At 44.9% G+C, this 24,120-nt stretch overlaps 3 protein-coding genes across 6 annotated transcripts; all 3 read left to right on the forward strand.

Annotated features, from left to right (window-relative positions):
• The first annotated feature begins 23 nt into the window (after positions 1-23).
• Positions 24-1,904, forward strand: psmb9a (proteasome 20S subunit beta 9a). The gene is made up of 7 exons (XM_029167906.3): positions 24-153; positions 275-384; positions 451-518; positions 704-835; positions 1,076-1,205; positions 1,444-1,585; positions 1,665-1,904. The coding sequence occupies exons 2-7, from the start codon at positions 334-336 to the stop codon at positions 1,790-1,792; spliced, it is 651 nt and encodes a 216-aa protein (XP_029023739.1). The 5' UTR covers positions 24-153; positions 275-333; the 3' UTR covers positions 1,793-1,904.
• Positions 1,905-2,657: 753 nt separating this feature from the next.
• tap2a (transporter associated with antigen processing, subunit type a) lies at positions 2,658-6,568 on the forward strand. The gene is made up of 11 exons (XM_029167764.3): positions 2,658-3,245; positions 3,348-3,462; positions 3,539-3,669; positions 3,916-4,121; positions 4,362-4,559; positions 4,674-4,802; positions 4,906-5,103; positions 5,340-5,513; positions 5,594-5,753; positions 5,919-6,055; positions 6,125-6,568. Exons 1-11 carry the CDS (start codon positions 2,732-2,734, stop codon positions 6,320-6,322), a joined length of 2,160 nt encoding a protein of 719 aa, XP_029023597.1. The 5' UTR covers positions 2,658-2,731; the 3' UTR covers positions 6,323-6,568.
• Positions 6,569-14,724: 8,156 nt separating this feature from the next.
• On the forward strand, positions 14,725-23,983 carry brd2a (bromodomain containing 2a). 4 transcript variants are annotated; one of them, XM_029167753.3, is made up of 12 exons: positions 14,725-16,863; positions 18,619-18,925; positions 19,196-19,333; positions 19,494-19,635; positions 19,759-19,958; positions 20,039-20,575; positions 20,819-20,947; positions 21,034-21,225; positions 21,310-21,575; positions 21,734-22,053; positions 22,153-22,281; positions 22,388-23,983. In XM_029167753.3, exons 1-12 carry the CDS (start codon positions 16,832-16,834, stop codon positions 22,513-22,515), a joined length of 2,520 nt encoding a protein of 839 aa, XP_029023586.1. In that variant the 5' UTR covers positions 14,725-16,831; the 3' UTR covers positions 22,516-23,983. The 4 variants fall into 4 exon arrangements, with proteins under 4 accessions (XP_029023586.1, XP_029023587.1, XP_029023588.1 ...); XM_029167754.3 differs by having other exon boundaries at positions 14,725-15,351; XM_029167755.3 differs by having other exon boundaries at positions 14,725-15,321.
• The last annotated feature ends 137 nt before the right edge of the window (positions 23,984-24,120 follow it).

Here is a 24,120-nt window from a genome sequence, read left to right on the forward strand (position 1 = left end):
ATTTCAGCTGAGTTCACTGTAGTCGAGTGAACGTCAGCCGCTTGAAACGCAGGCTCTGACTCGTTCTCAGCTCCGCACAGAGAAGCGACTATTTAACTTTCGGTTTAAGGACAACATGGAGTCCGTCTGATGTGCGACGGAATAAGCGATCTGGTGAAATCTAACGCGTCCGTGCGGTGTTTACAGGCGTGAAGACGGGTTCCGATAATAACAAGCCGTTATAAACACGCTCTGCTTTACAGTTTCTTTACTTAATATATTTTCCGGGAACCAGCTGATTTCTCCGTCACATTCAGTCGGTTCAGTCGCCACCGGAGCGTCTGCTGCGTCACCATGTTGGAGGAAACGGGTCCGGGCTGCTTGTCTGAGGCGCTGAAGACTGGAGTAAGTAAACGGTGGAGGTGTGTTAATGTGCACATGTGCGTGTTTAAGCTCTGTTTGTGTTTGTAGACAACAATTATCGGAGTAGAGTACGACGGAGGGGTGGTGCTGGGCTCTGACTCCAGGGTGTCCGCGGGGTGAGTGTGTGTGTGTGTGTGTGTGTGTGTGTGTGTGTGTGTGTGTGTGTGTGTGTGTGCGTGCGTGTCTGTGTGTGTGTGTGTGTGTGTGTGTGTGCGCGCGCGCGCGCGTGTGTGTGTGTGTCCAGCATTTTTTTAATTTACGCACAGCAACAATTATCCTAACGTCGTTTTTCCTCCACCAGCGCCTCAGTGGTGAACAGGGTGATGAACAAACTGTCTCCTCTTCATGATAAGATCTACTGCGCTCTGTCAGGATCTGCAGCAGACGCTCAGACCATCGCTGAGGTGGTCAATTACCAGCTGGACGTGCACAGGTTCAAAGGGGCCGATGTTTATCTGTTCATCATCACAGAGATAAAGACAGACCTAAAACCACACAGTCTTTAAAAACAAGCTAATATTTATTATTACAACATAGCACCACATTTCATTTGCAGTCAGCTCAGACATTAGTGTTGTATTAGCCGCCAAACGCGTGCATCAGTCTAATGCTAAATGCAAATGTTTTATGTGACATTACGCCTGTAAAGCGCCTCCTTCTTTCCTCCCGTCAGCATGGAGATCGGTGAAGACCCTCAGGTTCGCTCCGCTGCCACTCTGGTGAGGAACATCTCATACAAATACAAGGAGGAGCTGTCGGCTCATCTCATCGTGGCCGGTTGGGACAGAAGAGACGGAGGACAGGTATGGACTCCCAGAGCAAACAATACAATAATAGGAAACCACAGAAGAAGAATGCTCCGTGGGTGAAGCAGGTTAATGGTGAACAGGTTGAACAGTCGTCGTCTGAACTGAGGAGAACAGCATCACATAATGTGAAGGAATGAGACAACAGCAGCATCTGAAATGACAGTGTAGTTTACTGACGTCTGTGTTGTTCTCCTCTGTTCTGGTGCCTGTTCCTGTGACCTTTGACCTCTAGGTGTTTGCGACTCTCAATGGGCTCCTCACCAGACAACCTTTTGCTGTGGGCGGCTCTGGAAGCTCATACGTTTACGGGTTTGTTGATGCTGAGTATCACAGAGGGATGAGCAAAGCGCAGAGTCAGCAGTTTGTGGTCAACAGTGAGTTTTTACCTCTTATTGTTCTCACTGTGAAGACGAGCTGTTGTGTCTGTTTAATATTCGTGTTTCTCTCCTCCAGCTCTCGCTCTGGCGATGAACCGTGACGGCTCCAGTGGAGGAGTCGCTTACGTCGTCACCATCGATGAACACAACACGGAGGAGAAAGTCGTCCTAGGAAACAACCTACCGACGTTCTTTGACCAGTGATTAATGCTTGTGTAGTAGTTGTGTAGGATGTACATGTATTTGTTTTACATAGTCACCAACTACTCCACTAACTCGACTTGTAAACCTTCTAATTAAAGGAGCATTCCCAGAATTCCTCTGTGATTCCTAAAGACTAAATGTGATATTAGTCTTCATTTCTGCTTAATTTTACATCTTCATCATTATGTAAATCAAAGAAGAGAAAATATTTATGATGGCTTTTTAAATTGTGTGCTTGAAAGGTTTTAATAGTGGGTATGTAAATAACTGATATTATTATTATTACATTATTATCCAGTTACAGCTTTACAGTAGAAACTGAATGATTATGGTTGATAGTTGGGAGTTAAGCAGCTCTGCCACCATAGGTCACAGAGGCCATGCTTCATTTAAATTTAATGGAAAATGTCACAGTCTTGTTTGAAAGTAAATCACTCTCTCCACAAAGAGATCTAGATAAACACTCCCACACCTTTTATAACAAGTTATTAAGAGACAGTGTAGAGGTTGGGAAATATATCAAAAAGTGGAACTGAAGATTAAAGTCACTTGTTTTCTCCTATTGGTTTTTAACCCATGTTTTAGCTGTGATACATGGAATCATGGTTTAAAACGTTTCTAATTAAAAGCAGTCATTCACATATATTGTACGTATCATCCACCATATCCCCCACATATGATCAGGTCTGACTAATTTCAGATAAAAAAAACTTTTGTTTCATGTGTTTTAAATATGTGTTTGGAGAAATGCTGTCTCACTGGACGTTTGCACTGCATCACATCATAATATAACAGCTCTACCCCCATGGATCCTCGTTCTGGACCGTGCGCTTTCAGGAAAACCCCCAACTGAGTAGAAAATGAAACAGAAAGTGGGTGAAACCTCAAACGTTGGTCCTGACGCAGAGCGGATCAAACGAGGACGTTTGTCAGAGAATCATGGCCACGAACGCAGCAACAATAATGCCCAAAGTGTCGGCTCTGGTTCTGTCGCTGTTCGTGGACCTCTGCCTGTTTTACGCGTCGGACCTCCCGCTGATCCGCGGCGTCTTCGGGTTTTTTACGCGTCTCTGGTTCGTGGCTGCTCTTCGGTTCGTGGCTCCAACTGCTGTGACTCTGTTGATTCTAGGGGACTTCAAACCGCGGCTCATCCGTTTTACAGCCACTTACAGCCTGCTGCCCGCGGTGCTTGAGACCGGAACCCAGGTTCTGTTCCGTGAGGAGACGCCGTGTGTCCAGCGGACGGACCTGCGCTGCTGGAGCCTGTTCGCCGCCGCGTCTGCGGCCGCGGCGCTGTTCTGGGAGGTCATCGTTCCGGACGCAGAGGAATCAGACGGAGAGAAAAGGGAGAAGCAGAGGTCCAGGGTTCTGTTCATGAGGGTTCTGCGTCTGTTCAGACCCGACTACCCCCTGCTGCTTGGGGGACTCGCGTTCCTCTCACTGGCTGTTCTCTGTAAGTATGTGGCAGATGCACAGTAGTAACGATGGTTATGATGGGACAGACCGTATGTGTTGATGTGTTTCATCTGCCTGCACGTGTCGCCTTCTTTCTCAGTCGAGATGTTCATCCCGTTCTACACTGGCAGAGTCATCGACATCCTGGGTGGTCGCTTCCAGCAGAGTGACTTCCTCTCTGCTCTTGTCTTCATGGGTCTGTTCTCACTGGGGAGGTACGAGAGGATGTTCTGTCTCCACGTTCATTTCCACATCCCTGAGTCTGAGCTGATGCTCTGCTTCGTTCCTCAGCTCACTGAGTGCCGGCTGCAGAGGAGGCCTCTTCCTCTGTGGCATCAGTTCCTTCACTTGTAGGATGAAATTCAAGCTGTTTGAAGTTTTGACCAGACAGGAAATTAAATTTTTTGAGACCACAAAAACAGGTAAGGCTCATATAATACACATGATCTAAAACTATATAAATACGCTTTATATCCAGTTTTTTCCAATGGTATATACACATTCACTAAATTCTCTAGTGAGTCCAATCCAGAAACATAGATGTTTCTGTGTTAGATTTTGTTTAAGGGTCTGAAGCACTAAATATATTTTTGCTGAACTTCTTCCTACCAGAGCAGATTAGCAGCGATGAAGCAGGACAGACCCTAATGTTTTTTTTGTCTGTGCAGGTGAGGTGACGTCCAGGTTGTCCAGAGACACCACTCTGATGGGAAGAACCGTGTGTCTGAACGTCAACGTGCTGCTGAGGACGTTTGTCAAGACTGTGGGCATGATCTCCCTGATGATGAATCTCTCCTGGAAGCTGACGTTTCTGGTCCTGATGGAGACGCCCGTCACTGGCCTCCTCCAGAATATTTATGACACACACCATCAGGTAAAGCAGTTTACTGCTTAACGTTAAAGCAAAGAGATGGATTCACTGCCAACAACCTGACTATTCTCATATATGTGTTCACTGTAGCTTTAATTGCATTTTGATAAATAACATCACCCTCATGCTATCACACATAATGATATGAATTGTAGCTAATAATGATAATTACAGTAGCTTTTGCTAATGTTGCTCTCTTTGTTTTCTGTCTATGGATTCGTCCTCTTTTCATTTCTCCCTCAGAGGTTGACGCTAGCGATGCAGGACTCACTGGCTTTATCAAGTGAAGCAGCCAATGAGGTTGTTTCTGGTATTCGTGTCATAAGGAGCTTTAAAACAGAAAAACACGAGGCCAATCGTTATGATGATCGCTTGACGGACACTCGTGCCCTTAAGACTCGCCGTGACGTGGTCGGAGCCTTTTATTTACTCGCACGGAGGGTGAGATGTTTATTTGTGTTCTTCGTATTTGTGATTTAGGTGGTTATTTCTTGCTAAGCTTCTCTTCCCTCGCTGTGTTTGACTCTTTGTGTTTGTGTGTTTGTGTGTGTGTAGTTGACAGGACTGGGCATGCAGGTCATCATGTTGTACTACGGCAGGCTCTTTATTCAAAGTGGACAAATGACCACTGGCAGCCTGGTTTCCTTCATCATTTACCAGTCAGACCTCGGAGACAACATTCGGGTATCCCATAATATGGCCTGTAGCAGTTAGAAGGACAAACTATATCATTTATTTTAGCCCCAGTGTGACCAGGTTGTCACCTTTACTGATGCTCATCTTCCAGACTCTCACCTTCATCTTTGGTGACATGTTGAACTCAGTGGGAGCTGCAGGGAAAGTGTTTGAGTACCTGGACAGAAAACCTGCTGTCAGCACAGACGGAAAACTTAAACCTGATCAGCTCAAAGGACGCGTCAGCTTCCAAAGCGTCAACTTTGCTTATTCTGCAGCTCCTTCAAATCAGAGCAAGACAGTGCTGCAGGTGAGGGACCGAGAAAACAGTCATTACCTAGATCGGAAATAAACAGGACAACAGCAAAACATGATTACATGAGAAAAATTATCTAATTAATTAATAAGAATTATCTATGCTTAAATCCATACATAACCTATTACAGAGACACAGAGTAAAACTGTTTAATCAAATTTATAAGCTACATTTTACCGTTTCAAACCCAGTTGCACTTTTGTAACAACCCGTTACTTCCACTGTTTCAGGACTTCTCTTTGGAGCTGAAGCCCGGTCAGATGACGGCGCTGGTCGGTCCGTCTGGAGAAGGAAAAAGCACCTGTGTGAGTTTACTGCAGAGATTCTATGAACCTCAGGACGGAGAGATTCTGTTGGACGACGAACCACTGAGGTCGTACGACCACCGCTTCCTCCACCAGAAGGTGAGTAAGTGTTGGTAAAGTCCACTTTAACCCCATCAAATCACACATTATATCCACTTTCATCGGTCACTGTGTTTCAGATCGCAGTGGTGAGTCAGGACCCTGTCCTCTTCTCCGGCTCCGTCAGAGACAACATCTCCTACGGGTTTCATGGATGTTCACTGGATGAGATCCAGGAGGCGGCGGGAAAAGCCAACGCCCATGAATTCATCATGAAGCTGCAGAACGGCTACGACACAGGTGAACGGAGGGAACCGCCCTCTGTTATGACTGGATGCTGCTTTAGGGTCAGAGGAGGGTTTGATGACTGAGGAAGGACTTCTAAATGTTTGTGTTTGTTTTAAATGTACTTCCACTGTTTGTCCCACGTGTCCAACAGTTAAATGGCTTTGTTTTACGTCTCAGAGGTGGGAGAAGGAGGAGGACAGCTCTCCAAGAGCGAGAAGCAGCGAATCGCCATCGCTCGGGCGCTGGTCAGACGCCCTCAGGTTCTGGTTCTGGATGAGATCACCAGCTCTCTGGACGCCGACAGTGAGAACCAGGTCTGATCCAGGGTCAGTGTGGTGATTGTAAACTGGTGGATGGTGGTGATGACGCTGGCCTGTCCTCAGGTGCAGCAGGCGCTGACCCGTTGTCCCGACCGGACCCTGCTGGTCATCGCCCACAAGCTGAGGACCGTCGAGGCGGCCGATCAGATCGTGGTGATGGGAGGAGGACGCGTGGAGGAGCGCGGGACCCACCAGCAGCTGATGGAGAGGAAGGGCAGCTACTACCGGCTGAGGGAGCAGCTGTTCACCGAGAACGCATAGTTTAACTATGAACATGTGGGAGGAGCCAGAGACGCAGACTGTAAATACTGTACATTTATATGTATGTAGCAAATGTTAATATAGAAGTAAGTGTTTGAGCATTTTCTGTTTCACCTTCTCTCCTGTTTTTCATACAAACTTTGTAAAGTAATAAAACTAATCAGTGTAAAGTTATACTTTAATGTCACTTTTATCACTTTTATGTCCTTGTACATTATTACAACTAATAAAAGTTTATCCAACTCATTTATTGCTGTTCACTTTGATTTAATGTCACAGTGACTGAAAGTTGTTTAATGAGACATTTGGATCAAAATTACTGACTCATCTGTAACTACTGTAGTTAGATTTATTGAAGAACTGTAGTAAAGTCAAGCGTTACTACCGTTTCCTTATGGAATAACCTACTTTTTTATGTAATTTTAGCTGCTGATGCGCTTTGCAGGTCTTGACCACAGAAACAATGTGAAGGTTTTCCACAGATGATTATTGATTATTTCAGGACTAATTAAACCTGATGATCAGTTTTCAAACACTGGCTTGAAAACGTTTGAGGTACTTTGCTTTGGTTCCTTCTCAGACACGTTACTATGACAACGCGACTGAACCAACTCCACCTTTACTTCACAGGTACTTTCACTTTTACTGGACCAGTGACTGTGACTGTAACTGGACTATTAGACTTTGTCAGAACCATTGTTTAATCGGGCCTCTGTCTGTTCCTGCTCCTGAGCTGCTGGTTCTAAGTGACCCGGCTGCATTCTGATCCGCGGGCGTTGGGTTTAACCTGGAAAGTCCCTGACGAGCAGCGTTTGGCTCCAGGTTGTGCAGGTTTTGGAAAGTTGCCTGGTGAAAGTAATGAAGCGATACGATGACGCTGACGAACACCGACTCCCTCTATCGACCAGAACCTGACCCGTTTACACAGACGCCATTTTGTGAAGGCAGCGCCCAACGACAAAATGGAGGATGAGGTCACATTCAACGGGTTGAATTATAACGACTGCAACAGTGTTTAAATCAAATCTTCTTTTTAACGTTGTCACTGTTATTTCCCACTAAGCAGCTGCTTACTTTAACTTTCAGCACCTGTAAATTTAATTCAATATTATTTGCCTCTATAACTTTTGCTTGTCTGGTCTCGTTATTAATGGTGTTTTTGTTTGTGGTTGAACTGTATCGTATTAATATTCTGCTTATTGAAGGAATCGCTCCGGCTGAAGTGAAATCAAAAGCAGCTCCTCGTTCCTGACGCGGTTTATGACGTGAGCTCGGTGCCAAATGAACGGACTCTTGGCAGCTTCCATCAGCGCTTTGTGTTGTAGGTTACGACAGGACGCGAAGCTGAAATATGACTCCGCCATTTTAGGATCAGATGCTCAAAAGGCAAACCACAAAATGGCCGACGGCGTCTGCAGAAAGTTAGAAAGGCTAAAACGTATGAGCTGCAGCCGCGTGTCTGCGTCTGCTGCAAAAATGAGCCACGTGAATGAGAAACACTGCTTCACCAAACACGGTTCTGTGCTTCTGGACGGGTCTGAGCCGGAACCCCCGGTTTCACCGCTTCATCACCGCGTTACTGAACCAAACCACCGGGCTGGAAACTCCCTCGGCTCTCTTTCACTTTCTGTATCTGACTGTGACTCAGCCAAACAGCAACGAGCCCCAACTCTGACCGACGTCAGCTGGTTCTGACTCGTCTCCAGCAGCGATGTGTGATGTGACATCACATAAACTGGACCCACGACTCACAAAGGCTTTAATGCTGGTTATAGACGGGTTCAGAACCAAGAGGTCAACGGACCTAAAACAAGGCTGCTGTGAGTCAACACAAACAAACCTGACCATTAACACGTTGTTAGTTTAAACCAGTTAATGCAGAGAAACATCACATGCAAAACTACAGGAACGCTCCTCAGAAACATGCAAAACTACAGGAACGCTCCTCAGAAACATGCAAAGTGGACGCTGGCGTCACGAGGTGTGTTTCATTCAGTCACTGCACTTTGGTTTCGTTTGTTTGACAGAGATTAATGACAGATGATAGAATAGACGTAGAACTAAAATGATAAAAACATTATTAGAAGTCATCAGAAAAGACAACGTTATTACAGAAGTATGACATTTACAGCGTTCTAAGACATGAATCACAAAGAACCCAGAACAACGACAGGAACACAAACACTGTTAACAAACAGCTGGTTTCATGGCAGAGACAACGCTCTGAGCTCATGTACCTAGTTTCATCTAATGTTAAAACAAACCTTCAGTTATAACTTTTACATGTTGTTGTTATTTTCTCTGCAGAAGCTGCTTGTTCAGTGGTTGTTTGGAGGTTTGATGGATCTGGATCTAACATTCACTCTGAACCAAACTCCTGAAGGAACCGGTGCAGCTCCAAACACAGAAGCAGCTTCTCTCATGTTTCAGTGCTCATGAACCATTTTATCTGTGAACTGAGCTGAACTCATGAGCTCCTCTGTGCTGTGACGCTGCTGTGAACCAGAATCAGCTCCACTGTTTTATTGACACTTATCCCCTAAAGCTCATGTGAATCCCCCAACGTCCCCCGGGAAACAGAACATCACAACATCACGTGAAACTAAAAGTAGGTGAGCGTCCGTCTGAGCGGAGGATCGGTGGTTTCCTTGTTAATAAAAAACAACCAAACATCACATGATGAGCTGAGGAGCAGCCACAGCCTCTTCACCAGCAGCCACGTGATTTACTGGAAGCGGCCCTGGTGAATGTTAGGGGATTCTCAGCACCAGTCCAGAGCCTGGAGAACGGCTGCTCACTGCTGACACCTACAGGCGGAGGGAGGAACGACAGGCTGCGGAGCTGCACACAAACCCCAGCGATGGAGCGAGCTGTTACACAGCTGCTTTTCAGTGGAGTCACAGAAACCACAGCACACATAACTATGAGGACACAGTGTGAGACCACAGACCCACACGAACGTGTGAACACAAAGCCACGGAAACGAAAGAGGGTTGTTGAGATCAATCCTGTGGTTTGGTTCGACTGCAGAAATCATCAGACGTCTAACGAGGGTCTATTCTTCATCAGAGTCTTCATCAGGGACCAGCTGAGGAGGAGACGTTAGAGCTGAACAGAGGTCAGACCAGGACAGACTGCACTGTGACGTCACCTGCTGAAACCAGAGCAGCGACTGGTGGAGCAGCAGCGCTGCCCTCGCACATCTACCGTGAAACCACCACGTGATTTCCTGTAAACAGCTCCGTGGAAACCTGGCGTGAGTGCTGTTATCAGATGAGCGGTGGAGGACGAGCGCCCCCAAGTGGAAGAAAGAGGAATCAGCTTCAGATCGCTTTGTTTGTCATGTGCAGGTGAACGCCCAGTCAACAATGCAGTGAAGAGTAACCGGCCACTCACTCTACAAAATACAATTAAAAAAAATTAAATATCAATAGAAAAAAGATCATTAAATACAATCACTAATAATGTGTCATTTTGTTTGCATATGTTTGCAGGTGTGGAGGTGAATGTACCTGTTATTATTGCACAGGTCATGGATGAACAGTTAACATGATGTTATGGTGAGTTCAGGAGCCTGATGGTAGAAGCTGTGGTTCAGTCAGTGCAGTCAGACTCCTGTAACGTCTGCTGAAGGCAGCAGGTGGTGACTGTGTGTGTTAATGACGCTGCTTGGTTTTTAAAGGCTCCGTGAAAGAACATCAAACATCAGAATCAAGTGCAGAACAACAGGATCAGGGTTAAAATACCTACAGCTTCCGTTACCAAATAGATCTTTTTGTAAACATAACAGGCAACGTTTAAATGATTAGTTTCATTAAAATCGAACAAACTGGGTTTCATAATTCCATAGATTGAAAGTTTTCTTTTATCATTTCAGTCCAAAACAGTCGTGTAGCGTGAAACTACAACAACCTTCCTCTGGAATCACAATGCTGCAATGATGACAGACACAAAACACACGACAACACATTCTTAAAAAGATTGGAAAATAGAATAAAAGCTCTTAATCTTAAATGTGGAGCTAATGACTTGCTGCGACTAAATAGTGTACAGTGCAACACGTGTATTGAGTGAGTTTGCAAGAATAATGTGGTTGTGCGTGGATTTACTGTTTTTATCAGTGGCTTTGACGCAGCTGTCCAATGAAACAACACATTTTCTAAACACACAGGTCTAAACAACGACTCCAATGTCCTAAAGCCACGCCTTGTTTGCCAAAGGCTTTAAACACAGGAAATACGCAGCAAAAACTAATTTGCCTTCAAACAATACAACTTGCAACCAAGTACATGAACGTCCAATCAGTCATAACACCGTGGAGAGCAAAATACAATGTTTGAATGATGTCAGTGGTAACTGTTTTGCAAAAGGGAGGAGAAAATGTGTTAATCCAATGAGAACGGGTTCACACATTTGCTACATGTGTCTGATGCACTGCTGTAATAGTGATAATGAAAATAAATGGAACCTAGTTATGCAAAACAGGTCAAAGCGACCGATAAAAACTGTATACAGATGTGAACTGCAACACATCTGCTACAGAAGGTGCCACAGAAATAGTCCAAAGAGTGGGGTGGAAAATGAGGTAGATGAATGAGTGTTTGTGTTGGTTCAGCTCAGTTTCTGGCTGTGGAGGAGTCTGAAGGCCTGAGGGAAGAAGCTGTTGCACAATATTGATGTGTCCTGATGCTGCTCCCTCTTCTCCCAGAAGGCAGGAGGTGAACAGTGTGATCATTCACAATGCTGGAAGCTTTGCAGTGTGTGGTATTGATATGGTATAGAGGTGGTATAAATGTGGTATACATGTGGCATAGATGTGGTATAGATGTGGTGTAAATGTGGTATAGACGTGGTGTAAATGTGGTATAGACGTGGTATAGATGTGGTATAGGTGATGTATACACGTGGTATACATGTGGTATACAAGTGGCATAGATATGGTATAGATGTGGTATAGACATGTTATACATGTGGTATAAACGTGCTGCTCTCTATAGTAGAACGTGGTGAGGGCAGTCGGTGTTCGGAGTGTTGTTTTATGAATGAAGGAGGATTCTCACCCACTGCTGCAGGAGATGAGTAACATCCCAAAGAATTAACACAGAATGTGATGAACATTGGTGAGTCTGTGCAGCAGTTCATGAGAATAAAAACATCAACCATTTTCATTTCTTTGATGTCAAATCAAAGTGTGAAGGAGAGATATCGTAGATCCTTCCTACCTGCTGCTGTCAGACTGTATAAATCAGAACTGTTGACCACGTCCCACCACAGTCACTCACCCACTGCATCAGTGGTTTATATAGCAACCTGCTCTGCACAATATTTGTGTAAATCTGTGAACAATCATGTATATTGTTACCGGTACAAATCTTATACCCATTACTGTGCAATAACCCTGCAATGACCTCATACTCACTCTAACTGTACTGTACTGCTTTGTACTGTGCCAACACAAACTGTTCTGTACCTGTATTCTTGCTCATCTGTACTGCTGTTGTGAGAGGTAATTTCCCCACTGCGGGACTATTAAAGGTTTTCTTATTCTTATTCTTATTCTTATTCTTATTCTTATTCTTATTCTTATTCTTATTCTTATTCTTATTCTTATTCTTATTCTTATTCTTATTCTTATTCTTATTCTTATTCTTATGATCAAATGCTCCGGCCGTTGGATGCAGTGCATTAGCACGTTGCTCCTGAAGCCCAGTTCGGGTTCAAGTCAAGAGTTACCAGTGACTCGTGTGCCGGTCCAGAACCCAAAAAAATAGAGGGGTTGCGTCAGGAAGGGTAAAAACATGCCAACAAGCATGTGAGTCATTGGCTGAGGCACAAAAAGCCAAACGGAGAGATAAAAAAGTCACAGCTGAGTGTCCTTCTTTCATTTTCTAGTACTAATTATGTTTAAGATTTTAAGTAATTATTACTACTACTGTCATCGCTGGTGGGAAATTCACATGTCTCACTAAAATTACATAAATTAGTGATTATGTAGGGCAGTGTTCCCGAACGGCCAAAAGATGCCGCTGTTGCACCATGTCACTGCAGATTTTAAGTTTTGTTTCTCGGCCTGTCCCTCCCAGGACGCTGTAGTTTTGTTTCCATTTGCGCGCTGGTGGCCATATTGGCTCATATTACGCTGCGCTGCAACACAGGTAAGCAGTGAGCATGGCTGCTCAAAGCATCCATGAATATCAATGCTAATAACGCCCATCTGGCTTATTTGTTTATGGGTATTAATAACTAATGTGCAATATCATAGTTTTGGTTAAAATTGAGTGACAGTTGTCTGTGTTTTTGTACTTTTATAACATTTGGAGGATGTGGCATGTGTAGCCGTTTTCTGTTAAGTTATTGATTTGAAATATTATTTTTGGTCTAATCTGAGAGTACAATCTTTAAGTTGAGATTATTATGTTTTGGTTTTATTTATATGTTATGCTGAGTGCCAATGTCTAATGGGAAATTTATGTTTGTTCAGATTGGCTCATATTACGCTGCGCTGCAACACAGGCTAAATAAACGACGGCCGAGTCTGAACCGCATCCAGAACCTTGTGTCCGCTCCCTTCCTTCTCCCACCATCACCACCTGCTCCTCTCCTCCCCCCATTCACAACATCTAACACAACGCAGAGCACTGGTCAGGGGCAGTAGTGGACAGAGGAAGAGAACGTGTGGGTTACAATTACAATGGAAACGATCTAAGTTCAATTTAATTTAATAAATAATGGTAAATTTCATTTACACTATCTAGACTGATGATGATTCTCAGACTGAACCACTCATCAGCAGTTATTACATTAACCTCAATTCAAGGCTTTTCTTTTCCTTTTTATCATAAAACACTTTACTATAAAAAGTAAAGGGGGCGAGAATGAGCAGCTGTAGATATAAAGGCTTCAAATGACTTTTAGGTTTTAAACTGTAGTTGTTTCATTGGGAGCATGGTTCAGATCCTCAGTCGTTCAGTTCTGTTTCTTTAAACTGCATGATGAACGAGTGTTTACATGTGAAACAGACAGACAGGAGTCACAGCAGGAGGTCGACACACCTGAGCTGTTGACCATTTCCGTTTGTGTGGCAGTGAATGCGTACGAAGCCTCTAACTGTGTCCTCTGACAAACTGCAGACCGTCCTCTCACTAACACAGACAGAGCTACACCAGTGAACACACGTTCTAACAGAACCACAGCTCAGACACAGATTAGGAACCCTGTTAATCTTAATCTCGCTTCCCGTCAGTCGTCATCTTCGTAGGTTTCATCTGTGCCAGGAATCGGTGATTCCGTCCTGAAGCTGATTGTGAGCAGCACCGCTGAGCAGTAAACAGATTTAAACTAGTTCTTACGCTGGTGAGGTTTTATTTCACATTCTCCGTCTCCGCCTCGTCTGACTTCAGGAGGAGACTCCCTGCATTTAGATGGAAATCAGTGCTGCGGCCTTTGAGAGTATAATGAAGTGTCCCTGCTCACATTCACACATCTACACATTGAATTAGCTGCATTAAGTAGCTACTGTTTCTATGGACCTGGATAGTTTTCTTCTTTATAACAGGAAGCATCTAATTTACTAAAACTCTCTACAAGCAGCCGTCTCTGATTGACAGCCGACACAGAAGATGGAAACAACACAGCAACGTTTATTTATGGAGGCAAGTAGTTTTCAGTAGTTAGTTGGTAGAAATGAGTAGAGTATGTGTCTTTTTTATGATACCAGGATCACACACAGCACAGTTTTAATCTATAATCCTGGGTTTTGGCCGTTAATACTGAGGCAGTTCACTGTAAACGGTGGCAGCTCGGAGCTGAGGTGTTGTGAAGGCAACCGCTTCCCTGGAAACCGTGATATTCATCATGTTGATGCAGCTGCACACAGGGAGTTAGAGGGAGAGAGTGTGAGACAGAAGGAGGAGACGATGAGTCACAGGAGGCTGATTCTGATGTAATCCTCCAGCTCCGCCTTCCATCCACATAACTTTGATTTTTACTTCATGCTTCACCTCAGCCTTGTACTGAACATGTGATTAGTCATTTTAGAAGCAATAACAACTTAAGCTTTTACAACTAGTAGGATTCAGTTCAGTTTACATAATATAAATGCTTTTCTATTCCCATCTACAATTTATTGTGTGGACTTTTACTCACTGGCAACTTCATTAGTTACTAATTTAGTCCAATACAACAAATCTGCAAGGTTATAATATAACAGTTTTAAAGTTGTGATAGCAACAACAATGAGTTCTAGAGATGATGAAACAAGCGTTACTTTGGAACCTATTTAAACCAGAGCTAATTCAGGGTCACAGCCGCAGATCCGTGTGTTTATCTCCTTTCACCTATTTTCACATTTGGAAACCAAAACAAGTCGCCTGCAGCTGAACTGCACCTCCCTCCCCTCCAGAAATGAACGCTGCCTCCCTTCGTCACATGAAAACAGAAGCTGACCCAGGATCGGCCTCCTGCGCCGTCGTGTCAGAGACGCATGCGCAGTGCTTCTTACTGTGCAACACTGCCACCGCTCGACTCAGCAACCGTGATCTGGAGAAAAGTATATTTGAGACCTCTGTGGGACAAACTGAGAAACTAGGTCCAAACGACATTTTAGGGAACTGTGAGGATCGTCGCCATCAAATGTGGAATATAATAGAGGAGGTCTATGAAATAATAATCAATAGAACTAACGACGTTTTGCCACGTGGTCAAAATTGACTAATGGGAGCCCGACAAATCTATAGGAAAGTATGTTCTTTGTTTGGATATTTTACCACCTTTGTTACCTAATTTGAGCCTAAAACAGTAGAATCGCAATATGTGGACACCGAGGCGTCTGAAAATGGACCGATGAGGATACTTTTAAATGTGCTTTTTGTGCAATGCCACGTGTGCGTTTCGACCAGGCTTGTTATTCCGTCACATGACTCCCCTCCCCCACCCGGCGCGGGGAAAGGGGGAAGAAGGCGGACATGTTTGAGGGAAATGTGCTGCTAAAAAGTATCGAGGTGGGAGACAAGAAGATTATTTCAAGAAAGGTTTCGCATTATTTTGGGATTTACCCGTCGAAATTTGTGTTTATTTTAAAGTTCAAGGTTCATGTCATACCTTGAATTAGATTACATAAATTTTTATTTTGGATAACTTTAACTTTCTTTTTTAGCCATTGTTTAAATTGTGTTTTTTATAGCCTTTTGTTTTATAACTTTAGCAACGAGTAATTAATTTCCCTTTTGATTAATTGAGTGACATTGTAGGGAATTTGTAACCTTGTGTGGGGGTTGGGCGCGTGTGTTTAGGAAACCTTGTGTGGCTGTTAAATTTGTAGTTAGTAGTTTTAATTATTATTTCAGTAATATACTAACTAGGCGATTTTTAATCACATATTTAGTTGTAAACGAATTTGTTGTACGACATTGGTCCTAAAGTTCAGTTATGCTCTGTATTCTTTAACGTTTTTGTGGACTATTGACTAGTACCAGTTCTATTGTTTTGTATTAAGGTATAATTGGCATTTTGCTCAAATGTAATAATCAGTGGGGAAAATGCTTTGTCATTCAAGGGTTGAAAAACCATATAAGATGTGGTCTTGTATAGATTAAGTTGTTAGTTATTGTTTAGCTGTGTATTATATAACGTCGTTCTTGTCAGTCTTTTGTGTTACTTAGGTTGGATCTGTTTCTTGTGCTGTTAATCTGTGGGCAGCAGAGGCCTCATGTCATTGTTTAGCTGTGTTCCCATACGTTGTCCTTCTCAACAGCAAACTAACGTAACTCGCTTCAGTTGCAATTGAAAGCTACAGGTTTATCGTTTTGTGCTTTTTGCTTGTAGTTGTATGCCTCAATTTGCGAAAATTTCGGTTTTAATTTCCTGTTTCATCGAGTTTAAAGATGGCGCCTGTGGACTTTTCAGAAAAACAGAAATGCGGATGTTCTGGTAAGTAGGGAACTCGTGGGGGCGCCTGACGGCTACGCGTGACTTGCTGAGAACCAATGGGCGTCTTGGTATTTGCCCTGAAAGCCCGCGTTTCAGATGTATTGACCAATCCCAGCGGTGACTGTGCCCACGTTGACGTAATGTAATATGATAAGGAGAATGGAGGCTGCGGTGCCCTTGTGTTTTGTGCGGGTATACATGACTGGGCCAGTAACAGAGAGCATTTCTGTAACACGGAACAGACTGAACCAATAGTATTGTGCAATTTCCTTGATGGACAGCCAAGGCTTTCGAATAGGTTGGCCCAACAGACTGCCAGCACTGCTTCAGTTTATAGGGGCGTGGCTGCTTTGACGAACTGTTTAAGCGTCAAGTGCAAACTAGGAGGGCGTGGACATACGGAGGTAGTCTGTCCAATAGGGTGTAGGGTCGGTGTATAAAGTCACGGGTGTAGTCGCGTCGTCGCCATTTCACCGAAGCAGACGAGAAGGGGCATTTTGTGGCGTTGAACGGAGAGAAGCGACGAGCAGAGACGGATCCTGGTTTCAGTCTTAGCTGTAAACAGAATCCGGATCCATCCTGATGGAAATGGCTGTTAACCCGCTACTTGACAGGTATCTACCGGTAGAACTGGCTCTCAGCTTCTCATCCGAGACAATATTTCAGACGTTTATGATTTTATTTTTTTCTATTAATGCCTTTGCTGAGAGTCTCTATTTGCTGCAGTCAAATTGAAGAAAATGGACATTATATGAAGGGAGCAGTGAGTTGCTGCGCTCAGGCAATTAGAATCAGACTGTTAAACGGAAAATGTTGGCGGGTTGTAACAGGCTGCGGCTCTTGCTCGCTCTGTTCCGGCGCCATCTTCGCAGGCTGCCGCTGGGGCTGCTAGCGTTGCTAACGTTAGCTTCAGCGGTAGTTATTCCGCCATCTGTTCCGCGTAGGCATTAAATCATAACTGTTACTTGTTACTGTGCACCGGTCCACCGTAGCGGCCGTAGCTGTGACTCCAGCGGGTCATGCCGGTTTGTCCCGCCGGTGGTTTGTTATTGTAGCCATGTGGCGGTCAGGGCTTGTTGTGATCACCGGGTTATGCGCCTTTCAGCTAAAGGGTTACAGTGTTCGATGAATATTTATGGGTAACTTAACCGTAGTGAACTTCCCCGAACAGGATGTGTGAAGGAAGGGTTCCTGAATGTTGGGTGTTGGTTGCCTGGTTACAGAGCTCAGTGTCACTCAGTCCATTCAAGACCACTGTACTTTTACTATCGGTTTTCCATTATCTCCAACCTACAGGCAAGTTGTTAATGTTATGTAAAATGGTCATTTTTCACTTTTAATAATAAAGTACACTAACTGTCAACTGTGTTTCCAAAAGTTGTATCATTCAAAACTGCTTGCTTTACCACAAATATTTAGCTTCTAGCCAAGTATGAACTAGATATCGAATATTAATCAGTGCATTTTTTTTATCCATGCCTCATGAAGAATGATGGAATACAGTAGCAGCTGCATCAGATTTTAACCCACAGTCAAAGTCTGTAGTGGTGAATGTTTTAATCAGTTACAGTGAAACAGTTGCCTGATGGGATGTTTTACAGTAGATGACCCTAAATGCTCCCAGTGATCAAGATGTAACGTGTCAGTAGGTCAACAGAGGTGGTAAGTTCATGCAGGTTTGCACTGGAGGGTTCATGGTTTTTTGTTAGGTGATGTATTTCCTGTGGAAATGTCTGCAGCACCGGTAAGTGGTTAGTACAATATAAGGATTATGACAAAGTCAAACTGCATACACGTCTCGCGTAAAAGGGGAAGGCCGGTGTTTGTCTGCATGTGTGGAAGCTATTAAAGGCACAGGCACCAACAATTGTGTGTTTTGTGGTCAAAGACTTGTCTGCTTGTGTTTGAACAATGAGTTAGGAGTGTAATTCCTACAATTCGTTGTTTGTAGAACCCACATTTTACATTAAAGCTGAGCTCACCAGCCTGTCTGGTCTTTAGGTTTCAGACTGACTCCAGAACAGTCGAGTCATTGCTGTAACGTGGTAGCTGTGACTCCACCCAGAGAGGTAGGGTGGAGTTTGTGTTACAGAGGAGGAAGTGATGGTGTTGGCGGCTGCTTCGGAGGGCTGATTTAGGAGCAGTGCAGGATATGTCACAGAGCTCCACAGGGATCTGGTTCAGAGCCTGATAGGGCTGATTAGGTTGGTTTTTAGTAAGATTTTTGCTATTCTTGACCCAGCTTTTTACCTATATGGTAGAAGCTGTTACAGCAGGTGAAAATCAACCTTACAGTTTACTTCAGTCTAGTGTGTGGTGTTATCACATACCACATGTAGCCAGGCTCACTCTGGGGTTTCTCTCTACAGCTCCCTTGGCGGGCTTGACGTTGGCATAATGGGAGTCACAACCATGGACCAGGGTTCTGGAACGGCTGGAAAACGCATCCGGAAGCCCTCCCTGCTTTACGAGGGCTTTGAGAGTCCTGGGATGCCCCCTCTGAGTCAGTTGATGCCCTCAGGACCTCCACAGCCCCCAGTGAAGGACCCCAACCGTCAGGGGAGGATGACGAACCAGCTTCAGTTCCTGCAGAAAGTCGTGCTTAAGTCTTTGTGGAGGCACCACTTTGCGTGGCCCTTCCATGAACCTGTGGATGCAGCCAAACTCAATCTGCCTGTGAGTAGAAATGCATCAGCGTAGGCCTTTGTCTTTAGCTTCTGTTTAGCACTATTTAATGGCTTATGAGCAGTTAGTCAGTTCCTCCTTTAGTGGGCGTTGTTCCTGCTCATTGTTAACAGACAAAAGTCCAGTGTAGGAAGAGCCGCTGCAGTTTAAAAGATTGTCAGATTAAGTATGCAATGCATTAATAATTTCAGCTTTTTTTTTATTGGTGTTGTTCTGTCTTGTCAAAGTCTGTTTTACTGACCGTTTCTCTGTCTTCCTCAGGATTATCACAAGATCATCAAAACTCCCATGGACATGGGAACGATCAAGAAGCGGTTAGAAAATAGCTACTACCGCAGCGCTAGCGAGTGCATGCAGGACTTCAACGCCATGTTCACCAACTGCTACATCTATAACAAGGTGAGTGTGTCTCACAGTGTTGGCTAATAAAACACAGCTGATCAAACTGAGCTTGGTCTGGGAAGCAGAGTAAACAAATATATTGGCTTTAGAGTATAACTGTTTTATTTAAAAGCCCTGTCTGGTTCTACATCAAGTCAACAAGTGTGGTTCTCTGCAGCCCACAGACGACATCGTGCTCATGGCCCAGTCACTGGAAAAGGCCTTCCTGCAGAAAGTGGCTCAGATGCCACAGGACGAGTTGGAGCTGCCTGCTGCTCTTCCCAGGAGCAAACCTGGGAAACCCTCCAAAAAAGGCAGAGGTAGTTCACATCACAGTCTACTATAGGTTAACGACGTCTTTGTATGTTATTAGATGCAGAGACACATAATAACTAGTACAATTGAAAGGTTTTTCTAAATGTTATTCCTCCTCATACCTTCAGTGTCCGGTGGAGTGACCACTGCTCATCAGGTCCCTGCTGTCTCCCAGTCGGCATATTCACCTCCCACCCCAGAGACCCCGGACCCCATCCTCTCAACCCCCCCACAAACTATTCTGACCAAGAGCCTGCCCCCCACCCATCACACTGAGCAGAGCATCACCACCATTACAAGTCTGCCTCACACTCAGCCCACGGCCAAGGTAATCATTCATGTGTTCTCTTCGAATCAGTGGCAGAATAAAGATCCACCTGGTTCTGACACGTCCTCTGTTCACCACAGAAAAAAGGTGTAAAGAGGAAAGCGGACACAACCACCCCGACCACCGTAGCCATGCCCATCATGAGCACCATGGGGGTCAGCGGCATCGGGCTGGGAATGGGTGGTGGACATGACTCCCCTCTCACCCTCACCTCGCTGGGCGTGGACCACAGCTCCAGCCTGGGGTTGAGCCCCAGCCTCAGCCTGGGTCAGGGCATGGGAATGGGGTTAGGGATGGGCATGGGAATAGGGATGGGAATGGGCATGGGTCGTGGAGCAGTGATGATGAACTCCAAAGGGAGCAGCAGGAGAGGAGTGAGTGGACGACCCATCAAGCCTCCAAAGAAGGATTTACCAGATTCAGTGCAGCCGCAGTCTGTGCGGCGCAGCAAACTGAGCCCCCAGCTTCGCTACTGCAGCGGAGTCCTGAAGGAGCTGCTGTCAAAGAAGCACGCGGCCTACGCCTGGCCCTTCTACGAGCCCGTAGACGCCACGTCGCTCGGTCTCCACGACTACCACGACATCATCAAGCAGCCCATGGACCTCGGCACCATCAAGGTACGCGTCCAAAACAGCCACAGCCGAGGACTTGTCAGAACCCATTACTGTGTTCTAGTCCTAATACATTCATGTATTAGGACATATATATGTACATTCATCATATCAGTGCTGCAGCCTCTCTTGTTTGTCATGACACGACCTATAAATGTAGTTAAATTATTACGACTACAGTTTTATCTCTGCTGGTCAGGTGAGATTTAATCTGTAAATAACAGTTTGGTTAAAATCTCTTGTGTTTAGAGGACGATGGAAAGCAGAGAGTACCGCGATGCCCAACAGTTCTCTGCTGATGTTAGACTGATGTTCTCCAACTGCTACAAGTACAACCCTCCTGATCATGATGTGGTGGCCATGGCCAGAAAACTCCAGGTGCTTCACCGCTTTGGTTCCTTTTCCTCATCAGTGGGTTTGTTTTCACATCACTCACATCACTCACATCCTCTTTGTTCTTTCAGGATGTCTTTGAGTTCTGCTTTGCCAAGATGCCAGATGAGCCTCCTGCACCACCTAGCTCCTCGTCGTCTTCATCATCCTCATCATCCTCATCGGAGAGTGAGCTCAGCAGTGAAACTGAGGAGAGTGAGAGCAGCCCGAGCTCGGACTCTGAGGAGGAACGAGCGAACCGGTTGGCAGAGCTGCAGGAACAGGTTCGTGCTGCGTTAAACAGACAGACATCAGCAGAAATAATGTCTTCAGTATTTGTTCATGACATTTGTTATGTTGCCCTTTAGCTGAAGGCAGTGCATGAACAGCTCACTGCATTGTCCCAGGGCCCCATCGTCAAACCCAAGAAAAAGAAAGAGAAGAAAGATAAGAAAAAGAAGAAGAAAGTAGAAAAAGAGAAGCATCGGAGGATAGAGGAAGAGATTCCACCCGTGAAGCCGCCCAAGACCCCAAAAATCACCAAGACCCCAAAACCTAAGATCCCCAAAACCCCCGTGGGTGTTCCTGTAGTGCCGGTGAAGAAGGCGCCAAGCAAGAAGAACAACAAGAGCAAGTGAGTGCTGCCCCCTGCTGGTCAATGCTGGAACCGACAGATTGTTAGGAGTTAAATATTGGAAGATGTTTAGTATTGACAGGTCATGTTGTATGTGTGTGTTAATGGTCATTGATACCATCTCTGTCGTCTTCTAAAAGCCTCATTTTCTCCCCCAGATCCAAAAAGGCCAGTATGATGTTCAGCATGTCTCAACCGGTCCACGATCCCATCGTGAGTCATTTTGACTCTGATGAGGAGGAGGACACGGCTCCGATGTCGTACGATGAGAAGCGACAGCTCAGCCTGGACATCAACAAGCTGCCCGGCGAGAAGCTGGGTCGTGTGGTTTACATCATTCAGTCCCGTGAGCCGTCGCTCCGTGACACCAACCCGGAGGAGATAGAGATCGACTTTGAGACACTGAAGCCGTCGACACTGCGGGAGCTGGAGAGATACGTGATGACGTGTCTGAGGAAGAAGCCCCGAAAGCCCTATGGTCAGTGGAACCGCACTGCTGCTCAGAACAAACGAACATCACAGCTGATACGTGAAAAGTAGTCCTCTAATAATACGTCACTCGTTTGTTTGAAAACAGCAAATAAAAAGAACAGCGCTGGGAAGTCGAGGGAGGAGCTCGCTCTGGAGAAGCAGTTGGAGCTGGAAAGGAGACTGATGGACGTCAGTGGTCAGCTCAACTCTGGAAAGAAGCCCGTTAAGACCAAACGTGAGTGTCACTAGTTCCTTAAATTTCCAGTAGCTGCGTCCAAACCTACCAACACTGAGCCACACCTTCTGTTGTTAAACGTAATCATGCTGTTTGTTCTCTGCAGCAGAGAAGCCAGCGGCAGAGACTCACACCCAGCCTTCACGCCTCAGCGCCAGCAGCTCCTCTTCAGACTCTTCCTCATCATCCTCTTCCTCGTCATCGTCAGACACCAGCGACTCGGACTCTGGCTGAGCGTTTGGCTTCTCTGGAATGGGGTTGTGTGAGGGACCCTGGCTGAGTAGAGCTACTGATGGTGGAGCTGCAGGACGGGTCAGACGAGACCAGGGCTGAGCAGATCAGGCTCCACCGGGACAGAGGCGGGGCGTCCCCTGAAAACACAGGAAGACTCGGTTCCTGCCTCTGGAGAAGTGAGGGAGGGACGCTTCATCTCCTGGGACGAACGAAGACGAACGCATGCGTTGGAGGGATGAGGGTGCTAGAGCCAGAACCGGTGTTTCTGGAGAAAACTTCCCTTCTTACCGTGCTCCCTGTCTTGATGCTGTATAGATACATGTACAGGTCTATAAATATCTATTTCTTTTATAAAGAAGCCTTTTATGGAGCTAATCTATTCCCTCATTCTGGGAAACACATGGCGTTGGTGGAGCGGTTTTACTTTTTTTTTTTGTGTGTGAGAGTCTGGATGAATCGGTCGTGTGCGTTTGCATGTGTGAGACTGAGCACCATAAGTGCAGCCTTGTGAAGTTCTAGTTTTGACGCAGGCGTTGAACATCGGTCTGCACTCAGAAGCACCTTGGTTCAGTGGAGGATGCATGCAATACGGGAGCGGACGTGATGAACGTGTACAGAAACGTCCCATCGGTCTGTTTCAGTCTGTATATATTTCTGTTGGCTCTGTCTGTTTCATGCTTTCATTTCCTTTGACCAATCTGCGAATAAATTGTGAGGACATGTCTTGTCTACTCACCTGTGTCCACGTAACCTCTGGGTTTTTCTGATTCATTGTGTTCATGTCACAAACAGTATTTCATAATGCTACCTTAATTTTTTGCTGTTTTTAATAAACTGATTAATTTCAGGCCATAATTTCTTAACCTCGGTGTAAAGTAAAGCGCTTTGGCCTTTGAGATTGATGGCAGCTTAAAGTTTTGTGTATCACTAGGTTTATGATTGTGTGACATTAGACCAGTTTCTACCGGTTGCTTTAAACTGGATGGTTCTAATGTAGGAACAGGTGAAATAAAGTAAACCATCAAAGCTGCTGCTTGAAATTTAGGATCCAGATAAAATTGTGGTTTCTGTGAGAAATGAGGTTTTGCACTGTTTGTTCTGCTGGTACTAAGTAACGAGTGGTTCTAGGAGCGGTGTGTTCAGCTGGTTTGATTTGGTTTGTTGTATGTTTGTTTTTATTTATTTAGCAGGAACTTGAAAGGACATTTATTGATAACGATAGTAATAAGTCCACTCTGATAAATATGCACAGATTAACTGGAGTGTAAATAATTTACAGTCTCAGTCTTTGAGCATGGTTCTGTTTTTCTTCCTGTAACTCGGTCCAGACCTGGTTCTGACCCACTCCACAGTCCGTCTTATTATTCCTTGTCAGGAATCTAAAGTTTCTGTACTTGACTCCATCATTTCAAACGTCTTTACATAATACACATAATATACATAAATAAACAGACATGTTTTCTTTTCAGACTGTGGCATCATTTATTTAACATGTAACGTGTGGATCAGGCTGAACACTAGAAAACACTGTCAGAAACAAACATTTTGCTTTTTTTATTGTTTTATAAATGAATTTGATATAGTTTAGAAACTTATTAAGAACTT

Source organism: Betta splendens, chromosome 11, assembly GCF_900634795.4.
Source record: "Betta splendens chromosome 11, fBetSpl5.4, whole genome shotgun sequence".
Taxonomy (NCBI): Eukaryota; Metazoa; Chordata; class Actinopteri; order Anabantiformes; family Osphronemidae; genus Betta; species Betta splendens.